The sequence below is a fragment of the Ciconia boyciana genome, chromosome 3 (genome assembly GCF_034638445.1).
Source record: "Ciconia boyciana chromosome 3, ASM3463844v1, whole genome shotgun sequence".
Lineage (NCBI taxonomy): Eukaryota > Metazoa > Chordata > Aves > Ciconiiformes > Ciconiidae > Ciconia > Ciconia boyciana.
This window is the reverse complement of record NC_132936.1, coordinates 68585832-68602650: the sequence shown is the minus strand read 5'-3', so window position 1 is coordinate 68602650 and position 16819 is coordinate 68585832. Positions and strand designations below refer to the sequence as shown.

General features: G+C 43.1%; 1 protein-coding gene across 8 annotated transcripts in view; it reads left to right on the top strand.

The window, feature by feature from the left end:
• PLAGL1 (PLAG1 like zinc finger 1) overlaps positions 1 to 16819 on the top strand; it is a 61518-nt gene that overhangs the window by 18538 nt on the left and 26161 nt on the right. For 7 of the 8 annotated variants that reach the window (XR_012041515.1, XR_012041517.1, XR_012041516.1 and 4 more), the window contains one exon: positions 2120 to 2162. The exons of the other annotated variant lie outside the window; for it this stretch is intronic. Coding sequence is in view for 4 of the 7 variants with exons in the window: in XM_072856008.1 (XP_072712109.1) it covers positions 2144 to 2162 (19 nt within the window). In the remaining 3 variants the exon portion in view is untranslated. The remainder of the gene's footprint in view (positions 1 to 2119; positions 2163 to 16819) is intronic. 8 annotated transcript variants of the gene reach the window in all.

Genomic DNA, 16819 nt, shown 5'->3' with positions numbered 1-16819 from the left:
TGCCTGGATTCTAGCTCCTGGTCCAGGAGGGACTCTTTTTCCTGTGTAACCAATATTATAGCTATCAGCCTCATATGGGTGCTTCAGATGTCGTAGGGCACACCACAAAAGACACAGGATGCTTGTGCATGGGCAATGGAAGCATCTTTCCTTGTAGTCTCTTCCCTGCTGAAGGTCTTTGATGAGCTTCTCCCTGTCAGTTTTATCCCACTGATGTTAGGGAGTGTGTGCAGCCCAAAGGTGGGAGGAATCTTTTTGGTTTTGTGTTGAAAATATGAAATTTCTGCAATATACCTGTTCTTCAGTATATTTGTTCTACAAATTCTACAGTATACCTGTCAACTACCCCTCACCACCCACCACTGTAAATCACTTTAAAATGCAAAGATTGTACTTGTCTTCTGTTTGGTGAAGGCAGCATAGGCTTGAAAGACATGTTTAAGCATGTGGGAAGGAAAGACCAGGCAGCTCTTTATATGTCAACATCAGAACTCTTCCAAATTCCAGAGTGCAGAGCATCTATAAAATATATTTTCTTTACATATTGCCTTTTATGCTAGGATTGACAATTTAAATCCTTGGGGGGTTGATTATGTTGTGATGAGGCAGATGGTAAGATAGCAAGTCTGATTTACTAACTTTGTGTGTCTTGTCTTGGTCCTGGGATTGGGTCTGTGAGCGCTTAAATGAGGACTTGTAAGTTTATCAGTTGTTAACTTGCTAATGTAATTGGCATACTTGTTATGTTGCCCAGTAATGATGATCTGTATGTACATCATTGCTGAGTAAATGCTGGGGGGAATGCTCAGCATGGCTGCTTTTGTATGCAGGGACAAACGGCATGTCCTCAAGCTAAGATGGCAACTTAGGTGCTTGCAGTGGATCACCAGAAGTGTTATCTCAGCCTTCTCAAACTTGAAAATGGCACTACAGTGTGCTCGTAGATTTCAGCAGATAGCTGGATCTTGGCTTCCTCTTCTGCTTATGGACAACCTGACAGAGTCAGCTTCTTCCTTGGCAAATTATCATCAGCACGCTACTGACTCCTCTCTTCCTCATCGTGCTCTGCATTCAGCTTATCTTAACCACTTTTTTACTCTCCTTGAGTCTGTTTAGTCCTCAGTTCTCATTATTCTTTGCCATCCATTTTTCCTGTAATCTTTATTGCCTTCTTCCATACTCCTCTTCCCTCAGTTCTCTCAACCAGCTCCAAATAACTTGGAAGTATCTTACTAACGATCATTGTATTTTTAAAAATGAAGATGTTTCCTTTGACCCATTTCAGTCAGCAACAAAATACTGTTGTCTTCATCAGAGTCAAGTTTTCACCCTAAATCATATACATACACCTTCAAACGCTGCCTGAAATTTTCAAGATTTGTACAGGACACAACAAAATGGCATAAGCTGATGTGATTCGTACTGTTATTTGCATGCCCCCTTATTATTACATGTCTTATTATTTCTGTTGCTCCAAGTAGTCTTATCCACACATTGGGATCCCACTGTGTTGGAGACTGCTCAGACAGCCACAGAAAACTCAGACTCTGCTCCTATGAGCTTTTAGTAAATTTTCAGTCAAAAAATAGCAGATGAATGGGAAGGGAGCAAGATCAACAGAGTTCAGCAGAAAGCTAGAAGATTCCAGAAGTCTTTCAAGAGAGCAAATAAAATGTCTTGCCCTATATCTAGTTAATATTCCCTTTGACTTTGCAAGGGTGAGGACTCTTAAGATGAATACCAGAAATAGCAGGCTTAAACACAGGATGGCATGCAATGGGGTAAAGTACACGGCACCTGAAAATTCTGTTTTAATAATAAATGTTAATGAAGATGTGGGATACAGTGGACTGCTCTTAATTAAAATGCATTACATTTATATTGTCAGTTCACATTGTTTGTGAAATGAAGTGGAATCATTTATTAAGGAGTAAAAAATAGATGGATTTACTCTTTTCCTCTACAAATTGAAATTCTTCCTTGTTAGATTTCCCTAGATATGTTCTCCTCATTTCCTAAAGAACTGAAAAACTACGCATATGATAACTGGCATGAGGTTTAAACGTGAATAGTGCTAGTTCAGAAAACTGATCATTCTTTTTTCATTTATTTTATGTAGGTTTCCTTTGCCTGATCTGTAAACATGTCCACAGACCTGCTATGTAAGTACATTTCCGTCATCCCACAGTGATTTTTTTTTTTTTGTACCGTATGTTTTTATCAGATTCCCAGATGTGCTCATGATTGATGTCTTTTATCTTAAGTATAAAGTCCGCTTTTACATTTGCGTTTCTTCTGAGACATCTGTGGAACAATATTACCATTATAATCAACGGGATTATTCTTGGAGTAAAGCATGACTTAATATGAGTAAAATTGTAAAAATCTGGCCCATGTATAAGAACAGACTGGCTCATTGAGACTTAAAATTACAATCCTATCTAAAATTTTTTATCTATCTTTGGCACAAATACCATCCCAGATTACTACTGAGTGATGTGCTTGGGGTTTTTTAATCACTTTCTGAATTTAACTCCTGTGTTTCCAAGGCATCATTATCCAAGTCACATCCAAGTCTCACGCCTCATCGCTATTATCCATCCTTCTTTTTCAACAGCAAAGAATATATACGTGGCATATCGTTACACTTTGCTGTCATAACTACCACAAAAATTACTGCTCAGGTCTCCCCGATACTTGCACTTTCTCGCTCCTGCCTAAGCTATCTGCAGCATTAAGCACATTTTCTATGCTTATTGATCTGATCTACATGCTTTCTTTTGGAGTCCCTCCAGTGCCTCAGCTGCCATCTTTTATCATTGCCTCCAGGGGCTGCCCAGCTGCACACGGTGCAGTATAAGAGAGGGGAATTTCAGAAACCCATTTTATCAGTCTCCAATACTTCCTCAGAGGAACAAAGAAAACACCTTTTTTTTTTTTGTTCAATAGCTGTAATCAGTTAATAAGTATAAAAACATCAGTGGCTTACTGGCAGATAGCAGCGATATCTGTACTTCAAGATTAAGTTATTTGTGAAAGTGCATTTTTTGAGCTTTATCTGCTAACTGGCAATTTTGGGGCATGCTTAAGTGCCATTTAGATATACGGAGAACTCTAAAATGAGGAATGTCATATGCCTGACTGTATTGTATACAACAGGCAAAACCGCTGTCAGGAGTGAAATGTTAAAGAAAGGAGAGAGGGCAGGGTGACTGCACAGTGGTCCTGGTCGAAATCACTTAAGACTGCTCAACTCTACTCAGATGTTTAAGCTGGTTTGACTGTTTTAGCTAATTTATGCCCTGGCAGTTTCATTTTTCTCTCTTCAGCTCAGCGTCAGCACCTCTCTCATGCTTTTCCTAATGATCAGTGGGTTAGAGAAGTTGTCACCTGTGTAGAGGTTGAAGGAGTTGGGTGTGTTCAGCCTGGAGAAGAGAAGGCTCAAAGGGAACTAGTCATGGTCTTCCAGTACAAAAATGGTGGTTATGGAGAAGGAGGTGGAAGCACTCTTTCCCCAAGCATGCACCATGGCAGGACAAGAGGCGATGGCCACAAGTTGCCTCAGGGGAGATGCTTCTGGATGTAAGGGGCATTTTCACTCTGGGATCGATTAGACATTGGAGTAGGCTGCCTAGGGAAGTGGTGGAATTTCCCACACTGGAAGTATTCGAGATATGGCTTGACAGGGCCCTGGGTAACGCTAATCTAAGGGCCTACTTTCAGCAAGAGGCTGGGCTAGTTGATCTCCACAAGACTCATGCGACTTAGGATAATTCTGCAGTTCTGTATTTCCTTGTGTCCTCAGCTATCTTATGTGCAATGATCAGTCATCCCTACCACCTGTCCCTAGTCTTCTCAGTATTGTACTGCTTCCGCTGTGGCAGGTCCTGTGGTACTCGGTCATGCTAGAGGGACAGACGTTTGTCTTCTCACTTGAAGATGTGTGAACAGCCTTGAGGCAGTACCAGTGCTGAGGGCACTTTCCAGGTTCCAGCTGCTGGGAGTACACATGCATGTGGGGTTCATGACAACCACGTAGTGCCTTGGAAAAATGTCAGTGCGCAGGAGAACGCTAAAGAATAACATGGCAAATCTGTGCAGATGTGAAGTGACTCTAGATCTTTATGACTGTTTTTATATAAACAAATAGTACAGAGCCAGCCCGTGAGCTTAGTACTGGCCTATGCTAACAAGCAACAGCAAGGTGTGTTTTGGGGATAACATCTACCAGGCTCTGTTCCAGGTAAGGAATTTGGATGTAACCAAAGTGTTTGTGAGGGAAAAGGGAAGGAGGTGAGGAGCGTTTAGACACATGGAGCTGATGCCAGGTAGTCTCAGCACCAGGGAACAGTCTCTGGCTCTTACTGTTTAGTGGTAGACATGTAGCCTAACCTAAGCCTGACCACAGCATCGTCTTTCACTAATGCTTCGTTCAATACAAAGTCAAATTCTAGGATTAAAAATCCTGTTCCAGGTCACATTAATGAAGACTAGATATATAATTAAAAAGAAAAAAATCTAACCAAAGCAGAACAAACCCCCTTAGATTCCTAGGAAAAAAATGCTGCAGTCTGGGGCAAATTGCACAAAGAAAATGTCATGGCTGCACAATACAAGGGCTGCTGCAGCTAGACCTCAAACTCGAGCACCTAAATCTTCAAGCCTGTGGAAATAAACTGAAAAAGCCAACGTCCCAGTGAAGTTTTGGCACGATGAATTTGAGGTAGCAAGTGTTTCTCTGTTTTAGATGGAGAAGCTAAGGAAAAAAAAGAGAAGTTTGCAAAATGTCTGGCAGCTACTGAGGCTCGGCCGGTCAGGGAAGCAACGGACTTCCCTTGGAGCTTGTTTTTCTTTTTATCCTTGGATGAACTAGCGTGCAGTATATTATGCTGCCTGAATGTAGGGGTTTGTCACGGTTAGCGCCGGGGGCTGTCCCGGGAACGTAGGAAGGCGACGGGTGTGAATGGAGCACGCGGTGGTCGGTGGGGCTGGAGCCCGCTCTTTGGGAAACCTGTCGCTGCTTCTCTCGGCCTGGCTGGCCAAAGCCGGGCAGGAAAGGAGGTGGGTCTTTGATCCCTTTGTTGTAGCTGCTCCCTGGGAATTTGCTGAAATCAATGCCCTGTTTTCCTGAAGAAATGAATGGCTATGCCTAACTAGCTTTGTGAAGCGCCGGGGAATTCACCGCTTCTGTTTATTGACAGCTGAAAAGGAGCACATGGTGCTGAATGGGTCCTCCTGGGGAAACAAAACAGAGCGGAGTTAGACTTAGTTGAACACAGGGGCATTTGGAAAAGTCTGCTGAAGGAGGATGGCATGGCTCCTGCCACCTTGTACTGGCATAGCCTGACTTTTTACTAAAAAAGCTATTTTGAAAAAGGTAAGGATTGTTTTGATTTCCCATACGTAGTGTGATTATGAAATGTTTGCATTTGTGTTCTCGAGTGCAAAAACAATGTTTGAATTATGTTCTGTCATGGGAAACACCTAAGTGACTCTTGTGCTGTTTCTAGCCTCTGTGTTTGTTCATTTGTTCTTTATCTAATAGCGATTAATGAATATGAAAAGTAATAGGAAATAATTCGGTATTTGGGTGCTGCAGTCAGGTCCTGAACATCAGTCGTTTATGTAGGCTGTTATATGCAGTTCTTTACGTCTTTGAGAATCAGCCAAATTGCATCAGATGATTTCTTGACTGGTACAAATCGCTGCGTTCATACTTACACACAAGGCAGTGACTAACAAGCAGGCCTGTCTGGCAGAAAATCTGGGAATCTAAAAGCTGTTGAAATGTAAGGATATATTTCCAAACCTCTGTTTCTATGCCTAGACTCGAGGCAAGAGATGGACTTACCACTATGCTTGCTGGTTTTAGATGTACAGTTTTTTTGTAAAGACAGCAAAGAATAGCAAGAGGAGGATGATAATGAAGAAGCAGTATTTTCTTCATGAGAGTCCAGAACAGTTTATCAGACCAAAGGAATTTGGTGTGTAATTCATATGTAAATTTTCTACTGAAAACAGGAGAGCAAATCGCCAGAGTTTCTATATTAGTTTCTGGGGTGACTGAAGAAAAAGGTTTCTGAGTTCAAGTAGCTACAACTTTCAGGTGTGGCCAACTTGTGACTGCAGGAAAAAAAGTTAAGTGATGTCATTTCTTCCTTTGTCAGTTTAAGTGTAAGGGCAAGCTCCAAACGGAATAATCGCTGTCCTGCGAGTAGGAATTGCTGGTTTTGTGTTGCGAACCTGCTTCAAAGTGTCTGTGCGTTTGTGCAGTTGTTTGAAACCTCTTGAGTAATCCCCTCATTTCAGGGGAAGTGCTTGGGAAGTTTCACGTTTTATCAGAGTAGTTTGTGTTCCTCAGTCTGGCATTTTTGCTTTGAGTGTCTTTGAGCTAGTAATCTTAGTAGTTTTGTCTCATTTTGCTCTTCTCTGCAGCAGATAACTTATCTGTTTTTCTTGGAAGCATTGGGGCTCCATATGCAAACATGCCTCCTTTAGAGTACTTTGCGATCCTGAAATTGAAAATACATTGCTTAACTGCAGTGTCAACATTGTTGCTTGTGGCGTCTGCCTTTAAATTTCCAAGATTTTCAGAGGGAAATGCAAAAAAAGCAAATGCATTTATAATTTTGACAGAGGTAAAAATATTGAGCTCAGGCAGGCTGATATTGGTGTTTGTGAGCTCTATTGTCATTATTGTTATCCAAATGTGTCAAGAGTGGTTTTTGGCCTCACTTATGTGTATTTATACATGATAGACATTGGAAGCCACTAAAATTTAAAGCTAAAGCTGATTTAAAGTTAATATTTAAGTTGGAAAGGAGGTATATTTGTAGGTCATTTTAATGCTATAGTCTAGATGTGTCATGAAAATGTTGACCGGTGAGGGTTTCTGGGTAGTTGTAATGGTGTAAACAGTGAAGAATTATGGTCATGGAAAGCTCAGTGGCAGAGCTATTTTCATTAGTATAACGGAGAAGAAAGTAGGTGGTTCACGTGTGACACGGAAGGTGGCATTTATTCTCTGCTACATGGGCAACAAGGCAAGGCAGAGTGTGTTATGTTTAACTTACTGGACTGTGTTTAGGCAGAGGTGTGTACGGAAGTACATGGGGATGTTTTGGCAAGACAGTTGTCCCTTTGCCTCTTATAACATCAAGGGTCTTTATAAAATATGAATATCGTTGTGACCTATTGGCAATGTTGAAGTGGAAGGAGAATAAAATAATTTATTTCCAACCAATAGAGTAAGATATACCAAATACAAAGTGGGATATGTGAGATCATACACACCTCTAAGTAAATATGCATGTTAAATGACCAGGGTTATACAAATACATATCTGAGGAATGGCGCATTTCCCCCAAGGTGATGCCTTTACCATCTGTTGATCTTGTTCTTCAAGCTAGGAAAGTGTGAAAACGGAAGCAAATTCTTTGCAATTTTGCTATGCAAGGTTCCTTCTTAGATTCTAGTAATAGAGACTACTGTTATTTTTATTTTTGTGTCTTTTGGAAATAGTTTAAAGAAACTACAAATTAATCAGAAACAAATGTAGAAAAAGTGTTTGGATTTTATTTTATCTCAAACTGAGATCACTGTTAACAGGAGAATAAATAGGGCTTTATGGAGATACATTATAATCTGAGTTTAGAGTGCTTCATCTGCAGAAAAAATCTGCCATTTTTTCTAAACCCACAAATAATACTCTATAATCACATACTTTTGTAATTCTTTATTTTAGAGAACTAGACTCAAGGATGTCCTTATGCCTGAGGAGAATAGTTATTGTAAGGGAAATGTACTATGTTGCTGCCTAATCTGTTGCTGCCAATTTTAGTATCCTTTCTTAATCAGTCTGTTAAAGAAGCTCAAGTGGACATAATTTTTTTAGTACAGTATCAGCCAAGACATTAGATAATTATCTTGTTGTTCCCATTGAAAGTCTTTAGAGTAGAAAAAGAAGTGTATGTTAGATCTCAGGAAAAAGAGAACAAGTAAATGGAAACACAGATACGACACTTGCACGTGTGAGTATTTTTTTCACAGAAATACATTTTTGTGTCTGTTCAGCAGCAGAGCTTCCCAATGTCTATGTTTTTTTTTAAAGAAATTGCTTCATGCCTTAAGAGAGGAGAATAATTTAACAGGATCATAAAGGCTGAGGATGAGAGTCTCCTACCCATTTTGTTCCCAGAGAAGCTGGGAATCAAACATCCTTTTCATGTTGGAAATTAGGCAAGTAATAACAGAAGTTGTTGGCTGTGTCCTCTGTTATGAAGGTGATGCATAGTAAGAGCTAAAGCTGTTCTGCTAAGCTGTTAATGACCCTTCATTTACAAAACCCAATGCTTTTAAAAGACGACTCCTACATTTCAGTATTTTAAATATATGCTTTAAGATTCATTAGTAAAAAAAAAACCACAACTTGTTCTCATGGGTGAATTGGAATACTAGTAGGAGGTTTGGACGGTTCACTGAGAAGGTTAACTGATTTTCCAGTTTTATTCAGACAGTTTCCACTGAATGTAATATGGATTGGAGTGTTCTTTCAGGATTGGCCCTCCAAGGTCTCAGCCCCCACCAGTCTTAAGTGTCTGTGTATTCACTTCTCCACACGGACTTCCTTCTTTCATAATGTGGCTATTCGCACAGCAGTAGAACCGAGTGTATGGACTTCTACCTGCAGAAGTGGGTCCCATGGTTTTTACGCTGTGCTTTTATTCCCGGTAGCTGTAGCTTGCTTCATTTAGTTATAAGCGCCTCTAAAGACCTCAGGTTCTCCAGCTGCAGGATTAGTACAGCATCTCTTCGCTCTTGTCATGTCAGGCTTCCTCATTGCGTCCTACACTAAACTCATATTTCCTTCTCCAAAGCGTGTCTACCTGCATGGTTCTTTCTACCAGTAAGCAGCTGGAAATATATCCCAGCCACTAGTGTCTTTGCTGGGAAAGTTCCCGCAAGTCCGTGTTGAAAGTTGTGTCACAAGTGTAAGAGCAAGAATCGATTTGGGCTGGTTTCCTAAGGAGAGGTGGCTTTTGTCACTGAGCCCTCCACCAGTCTCCTCCAGATGACATCTGGACTTGGTGGCCAGTAACAACCAAGTTCAGTGAAGGAGGGAGAGACCCAATCTAAGGTTCCCTTTTAAGGGAATGTTGGAAGGGTTGGAAATATTTCAGCTAATTAATACTAAGCATTAGTCATTCGAATCGCTGTACTTTGTTTATCACAATTGAAACTGTGGTGTTGACCTGCCACAAATAAAATTGTCGACTGTATTAATGCACTTGATATGGTGTGTGTGGCTGCGTGCATGTGTATTTATACATACATACATTTAGGAAGACATACGTGCTTGGGGGTTTTTTTGCTGGAACAAAGATAGAAGATTCTGGTGTCTGTGTTAAATTACAACAGTAGCATTGGTGTTATCCACTAAAAGGTCTGACACTAAAATAAATCAACCAGCCTGCCAAAATCTCCCCAAAAGAAAAGTGCTCAAGACCAATTAAGGCTAATTCTGCTGTGGGAGGTAAAACTAGTGCTGTGGGAGGTGTAGATTGGGGGGGTCCAAAATGTGGCCTGGGAGCCACAGGGTGCTTGTGAGTAGTTTGAATATGACTCTCTTGATGTCTGTCAGTATTTCTGTGGACAGGGGGATTTTAGTTTTGCTGTCTGCGGTATGGAAGCAGTGCAGTTTGGACAGTGCTAGTGAAGACCTAAAGCAAGAAGGTGTCACAGCCAGGAGCCACAGCCTTGCACCACCACCAGCTGCTGCTGGCTGTGCGGGGAGATGAGCGGAGTGCAACAGGAAGGTTTGGCTCTCAGGAAGCTTTTGCTGGGCATTAGGACCAGGCTACGCTGACTGAGGCTGTTTCTTGTAAAAAAATGGCAGTTGTTTCTGTGCATTTGCTGTTAACCTCCTTCCTTGTTTCTGGATCTAATTTTATATGACTTCATGCCAAGCCAGTGGAGGGAGGGGGAGAGAAGGAAAAAAAAACCTGAAAAATCCGACTGCATTTTTCAGTTTGATTGTTTGAAATGTATTCAGCTTTCAGCAATGAGAGAAATCTCTTTGTTCATGCTGATTAGAAGCTATTACGTATAACTACGGGAAGTGACTTCACTTGAACTGTGCTCGTTATGTATATTGGTTCTGATAGCAACCAAACCCCATGTGGTGTACCAGAAATGTGACACGTACGTTTTAGTCCCAAGAATAACCAGAAAAAGATTTCTTTTTTTAAATTAATTTCAATCAATCAATCAACCCTTTGATCTCAAGTCATTTTTAGATGAATGAACCTACCAAGAACTTTGATAAACCTGTTGCTCAGACTGCAGACTGAAGTTAAGCTTGATAAACACACCTACATACTTTCCCTGCTGTTTATTTGGTTTGGGATTTTTTTTCTTTTTTTTCCTTTAAGTTTGCTGGAAAGTCCTATAAGGTACTGCCCTTCCAGGCGTTCAAACAGTGAAGGTAACTTCTGTTCAGCTGTGAAGCTTGTAAGATATAGCAGAGCACAGGCATCCTGCTGCTGCACAGGCTTCATGGGATCCTGCTAAAGCTGCTGTGTGCAGTCACATTGCCGAATTTCACAGCCTGGCTGCGCTCCTTGAGGCTTCTCTAAACTGTTTTGCTTCTAAGATTTGCTAGACAGAAGGAGCACGGTAGAAGGCCTTGTCGGGGTTGGTGGGAGGATGACTGTTTATGGGAGGCTGGTTAAGTTCCTTCTGGCTATGCCTGTCATAGTACTTCATGGCTGCCAGGCGAAAAACTTACTGTTCCCAGATGTGCTCGACTGTCATCATGATTACTCCCTATTAGGAACTAATAATGAATCATAATAGTTGTTATCATTTATATGTTTGTATAACAAATACCTTTGGAGTTCTAAAGAATTTACATACTTAAACTTGTGTCTGCCAGGAAAATACACGTGTGCTTTGCATTAGAAGATTTATTTACAGTCAGATAAGTGCTGAGTCTCCCTTCTAGAGGCATCCTTCCATAACAACAGCCATGCTGGACAGGATCATACTGCTGTGAGGAAGGAGCGGGTGCCTTGGTGGATGATCATCCTCGGAGACCCGAGGATGTACCCTCCCTACAAATCTTCTTTCCTCTTGGGAACAAAGGCAGGGGCACGGGGAGGATGGAGGCGAGGTGAGGAAAAGTGTCACTGCAGATCAGCATCTGGGTCAGGATGCCCAAGGGCTGGGCTCACCTGCAGTGCGGGGTCCTAGTTTTAGGGAATTAGCTCAACCTGCTGGTCTGGCTGAACGTATAGCGTGGCAGTAAGGCATGTTTGCTGTTTTATTTTTTTGTTTCTGTCTCCAAATATAGTAACTCATTTTTTAAGTTTTACATTTTAGTAGAGCGAAGTCACGTTCCTATGAATATGTTTAACGTTAAGAATGATTGCTGGGGTGTTTGCTAACCACCTACTGTTCTCCTGCCTGGGGAGAGGGGGCCCCAAAAGAGGCGTAGGCATTCACTCGCAGGGTGCCGCTCACCCCTGCGCAGGACCAGGACTCCTCCTCCCCCTCCACCAGCATCTCAGGGGCTTTGGTCCACTCGCCAGCAAGCCTGAGGAGGGCAGTCGGCTGGGCAAGGCCTCAGCAGGGGAGCCCGTGCTGCTCCAGCAGCATGTCCCACAGTGTCTGTGCTGGTGCCACCAGGTAGAGGCTGTGAAGCTTCAGGGTCTCCCTGTGTCAAAGATGTGGGAACTCACTGCTTGAAATCTATGGAAAGTTTTCCTCTCAAGCACTTAGGAGTAAATCTCCTTTCTTCCCTGCCCCCCCCCCCCCCCTTCTTTTTTTGGGAGGTGTTATTTTGAGTGCGGGGTTATGGAAAATACAATACCTGCTTCCCAAATAATACGCTGTGTGGTGCATGAATGTGCAAGTTTGCAGTCTTTGCTCAGGTGAGCAATTAAGATTGCAAAGTCAGCCCGGAGTGTGGTTTCCTGATTTATTTATTTATTCTTTTTTCTGTGCAGAGCTGAGCAGTTGTAACTCTCTGCTACTACAAGGTTTTGTTGTATAAGATAGAAGAGATACAGAAAGAAGACATTGAAGAAATGTTCATCTATTTTTGTGTTGGACTACGGAATCAGTTATTACAGTTAAAAAGTGAAAATCAATCAGTAGAAAATTTAGCATGACAAAATATCAGAAGTTATTGGGATTTGAATAAAATTTGTATCTTCTGAATTCTGGTAATTATAACGAGTTCTATTTTACTATACTGTAAATAGAATGAATTATTAATCAGTTAAGAGTTTCAGCTCCTTTGTACATGCACTTTGCACATCAAACTTAAGACACGTAAAGGCTTCTTTCATAAACATTTTTTACAGAGAAAATGTGTGGTGGTGGCCCACAATAATGGGAAAATAACTTGGGATTAACTGTTTGCTAATTGAGTACTTTGAATTTTTGCCAAATAAATTATATTGTGGAACAAGGTTTTCAAGCTTTTCTAGTGAGGAGTGCTGCAGAACAAACCACAGGGCAGGAAAACCTCGTGTACCTTTGTGTAAGAAGAATCAAGACTCGCACACTGCACATGCAATGTATATTAGACAGAAAATGTCCACAAGGTATGTATGCAGCATTCCTCTACATGAAAGCTGAACAAGGCTAATGGAGCAGTACAGTTTTACTCTGGGATAAATTACTGTTGTTTGCTATGCAAATCTTATGATTGTAATTAGGCTAGGATTTGGAGGGCTGTGTACACTGATCTTTGTTCCTTCTGCGCACGGGAGCTAATGCTAATGCTGCAAAACAGCACAGAAAATGTCGAGCGCTGCTCAGCCGGACGATTGTTTCTCACAGGGCGTCTTTGCTCGAAGTGGACATTTTAAAAGGAATCATTTACCTCTGTCTTCACAGGGCACGTAAATCATACCACAGGCATCTTGTGGGCCACTGAAGTGTTCAGGTACCATAAAGTCTCGCTTGAAAGTAGAGGTTGGAGAAAACGCAGGAAGGACTCCCTGATAGGCATCTTGTTTTTAGCAAAATGGTTTTAAAAAGTGGTGTTCTGCCACTGATTGGTTAAGGAGCTGGTGGTATGTTTGAGCTATCATGACAGTGATTGCAGTTCCTAGTATGGCTATGTATAGCTCCCGTTATCTCTGCAGCCGGACTTTGTGTAACTGCAGCCTGTGGCTCCTTGCCCACGCTAATGAGCTCTCCCCGAGGCCGGGCTTGTGCCTGTGGGGGTGGCACGGCGCTCGGACGGTGACACTGTTTTGGAAACCCGAGTTTGTTAACTGTGCTCGAGTCCATCTGGCCCGAGCTGCCGTGCCAGCTTGGCTGCTGCTGGCCGCAGGAGCTCGTCCCTGTGCAGCGTGGCCGGCCCCAGAGCCGCCTGGAGGATGAGGCAAGCTGGCCACTGAGGCTGCCTGCCAGGCTGTAGTCCGCAGCAAATGAGAGCTGTCACCTAGACCTGGACTGGGGGGAAGCACCAGCATGGTGAGGACGGTACAGGTGAGCCACTTGCACAGCCCGTTCTCCTCCCTGGGAACGTGGCTGCCAGTGTTTCGGTCAGCCCATGTGGTGGGAGTGCGTCTCGCAAGCAGCGGGTGTCATTTTTGCAGTGACCCAAAGAGCAGAGGAAAGCCATAGCTGCCAACCGTGCCTCATGATGGCTGGGCAGAAGTGGGAGCAGATGCATTCAGGGGCAGGGGTAGCAGGCTGGGGGTGTGCAGGAGACGTACCCTTCTCTTAGCCCGTCCAGTGGCGATTCGCAGGGCACGAGCGGCGATTCGCAGGGCACGAGCACCTCGTCTGTGTGATAAGGTGGTGGCTGCACACCCGCAACCTGATCGGAGTCTGCACCTGCACCCGTGCTGGGCTCTTCTGTACGCATGCCTCCCCGCTGCTGCACTGGAGCTCAGCAGAATAAAAATCTTACCAGCTACAGGATCAATTCCTTGTGTTGTTTTATCTACAGATAGATAAAAAAGGCATTATTTGGAACTTTTTCAGAATCGCTGCAAAGACATAGAGAAAGAACAAAGAAGTACCCTTAAGGGGACAATATAGCACTGCTGCTCTAAAGATACAGTAAATGACACGATCTGTTCTTTAACAGCTTGTAACTCCTGTGAATCTTGTTTATTTCTTTTTGTTGCCTGCTCGTCTAAATAACAGCAAAGCAGAGAAATGGAGGCAGTTTTACTTTTTCTTGCATGCTTGCACATTATCAAGTATTCCTGTAAACATGACATCTAATCCATTAATTTTGTTTGTGTAAATACAATTTAAGGGGGCAGGGAAACTGTAAAAGCATCAAGTGAGGTACTAAAGTGCCTAGCAAAAAGCAGAAAAAATCTTCTTCACAGAAAGTGATTTTTCTAACCAAGTGTATTTCATTCCTAGTGCTAATACGACAAAGTGTGTGTTGTTTCCGTAGCTGGATGCTCCGTATTTCAGAACAGGTTAGAGTGTGGTCTGAGGCTGTTGTTGAAAAAATTACATTTTACTTAAGCAGCCGAGTTAAAAGGGGGCATAAAATCTGTGTGAGCTTTGCAAACCAGTGCCATGCTGCAGCTGTGATAATGCATACATTCCTTCGCCAACGGCATCTGTAATTTAGCATTGAAATACAAAGGATCCTGACCTGGTCTGTAATTATCTTGGAGGAAGAATGTGAACTTGACAGTTTTGCGCTGTTAGTTTGGGGGGAAGAAATTACAAAGGCCCCTGTTCCCCAGGGTAGTCCCTGAAGTTGTTATATTTACAGTGATCCAGTCCTGTGCTTCTGGCAATTTTTAGTGTGCAATAAATTCAGAGTCGGGATATTAACGTGCTGGTGTGGGGTCAGAAATACTGTGCAGCGAATGTAATTCCAAGATGACTGACTTATTTAACAGGCATCCAGTTATCTTCATATCCCATGTAATGAAACATAGAAAATCCTAGAACAAGCCTTGGGCAGCTCTGGATATTTCAAGGTGCCGTGCAGCGATGCCAGGTCAGAATCCCAAGCCGTACTAGCAAGGTGCTCAAAAAACCACTTCCAGCTCTGCAGCTAATTTCATTCCGTGCTAGCTGACAGCTTCATCATGCCGGTTGGGCGTACCACCTGGGGAGCCGTCTCTGGGGCCCCTAACCTCGGTGCCATGCTTAGCACCTGTTTGGATGCAAAGCGGTCCCTGATTTTGGAGGAGTGCCTCCCCAGCACCCATACCACGTGAATCGTTTCAGACCTTACTTGGATCCGGAGGACCAAGGGGGGTTAGCTAATGGGGCACTAGTGCCGAATTTGGAGGCCGATTCAAAGGAGACCCTTTTTCCCTGCTTTCCCTTTCCAGCCTTTCACTGAGCTGCCCACCCTGGGGCCTCCGCGGTGGGCACTGCCCCAGGGCGGCTGGAAGGTTTGCTCAGGAGCTCGGTAGTGATGAATCACAGAGGCATGGCATGGCTTGATAAGGTCGTGTACTTTACGATTAGATACATCCTCCCTCTAACAGCAGTTCTTTGTCTCCATTTTGGTTTTGGTAATGTTTTTCAGCAGTTTACATACAACGACACTCCGAGCAGGAGCTGTTTGACTTGAGACAAAGTCGCTATTATTCTAGGTAAGCTCAGGAAGCCCTCATAATTTTGTTGCCCTCAGAAGACGTAGATTGTTGGCAATTTATTTAAAAGCCAATTAAGTTAAATCACCAAGAAAACATATTTTTTTTTCTTGCAGCCTAGCTGTAAAGGACTTTCGGGTACATAAAACAGTGTGTAACAAGAAAAAGCAGCTGTATTATTTATTTTTTGTGCATTTTAGGTGATGGCTGTTGAGTGCCATGTTCTTTATCTGTAGCACTAGCACAAAAAATCATGTATTTCAGCTATTCATAGTGCAGGTGTGCAGTCTGGGAGCCATGGCAAAAGAAAACTATTACATGGTGCCCAAATTATTGAAAAATATGGACTACTGCAGTGCCTGCCATGCAAGTCTACCTCCTCATTTAGAGTTGATGGAGAGCCCAAAGAACTCAGTAGGAACACTTCAGGCTTATTTGGGGACATTTTGGACTAGACTCTCGAGGCGTGTAATTTAGTCAAATGCTTGCTTGTGTTTACAAACATTTTCAAGCTACCCAGAATATGGCATTTATGGTGCTACCGTCCTTTCTCAAAGACCATCTCCGACGTCTCTCCAGGCAGTGTCTCCTGAGCCCTTACGCTTCTCTTGTCCTCTCTTCGGCTACGAGCCCCCGTCTGTGGTGAAGCCTCACTTCTCCTGCCCCAGTCTCTGCTACAGTGTCCCGTGGCTCCCTTGGACTCTCTTGGCTGTTCTGCCTCCCCTCCTCTGCTGCTTATTGCCGCTTACTGACTAGATTTGCTCAGCAGAGTTTTCAGAAGTAAAAGAAAACGAGGTAGTCGTGGATGACCAATATCAGCTTTTGCTTTTAACTCGGTCGTAAAGCGTTGTTGGCTTGCTGGCTTGGTTTCTACTGTCTATAAAAAGGTTTTGTGCAAGAAGTCCCCTTTTTCCCGTCGCCCTGTGTGACACCAGTGCCGGGATGACCTTCTGCTGGAGAGTCTCACTGCTCAGTTGTGTCGCTGCTCCGTATGAGTTTCCCTGACAACCAGTTTGAGCTACGCTGAACCACAAATACCTCACTGTGCTGGGGGAAAGTCAGTTTGCAGACATGTATTTCTCATTAATGACTTCTCTGGATGGTTTGTGTGTTCAGCCTGCAGATGTCATTATTGTGAACCGATGACTGGGACATGCGGCGTGCCCCTTTTGCTTACTTCCGCAGGCAGCACGGTCTAGGAGAAGGCTGCCCTTGCGTGA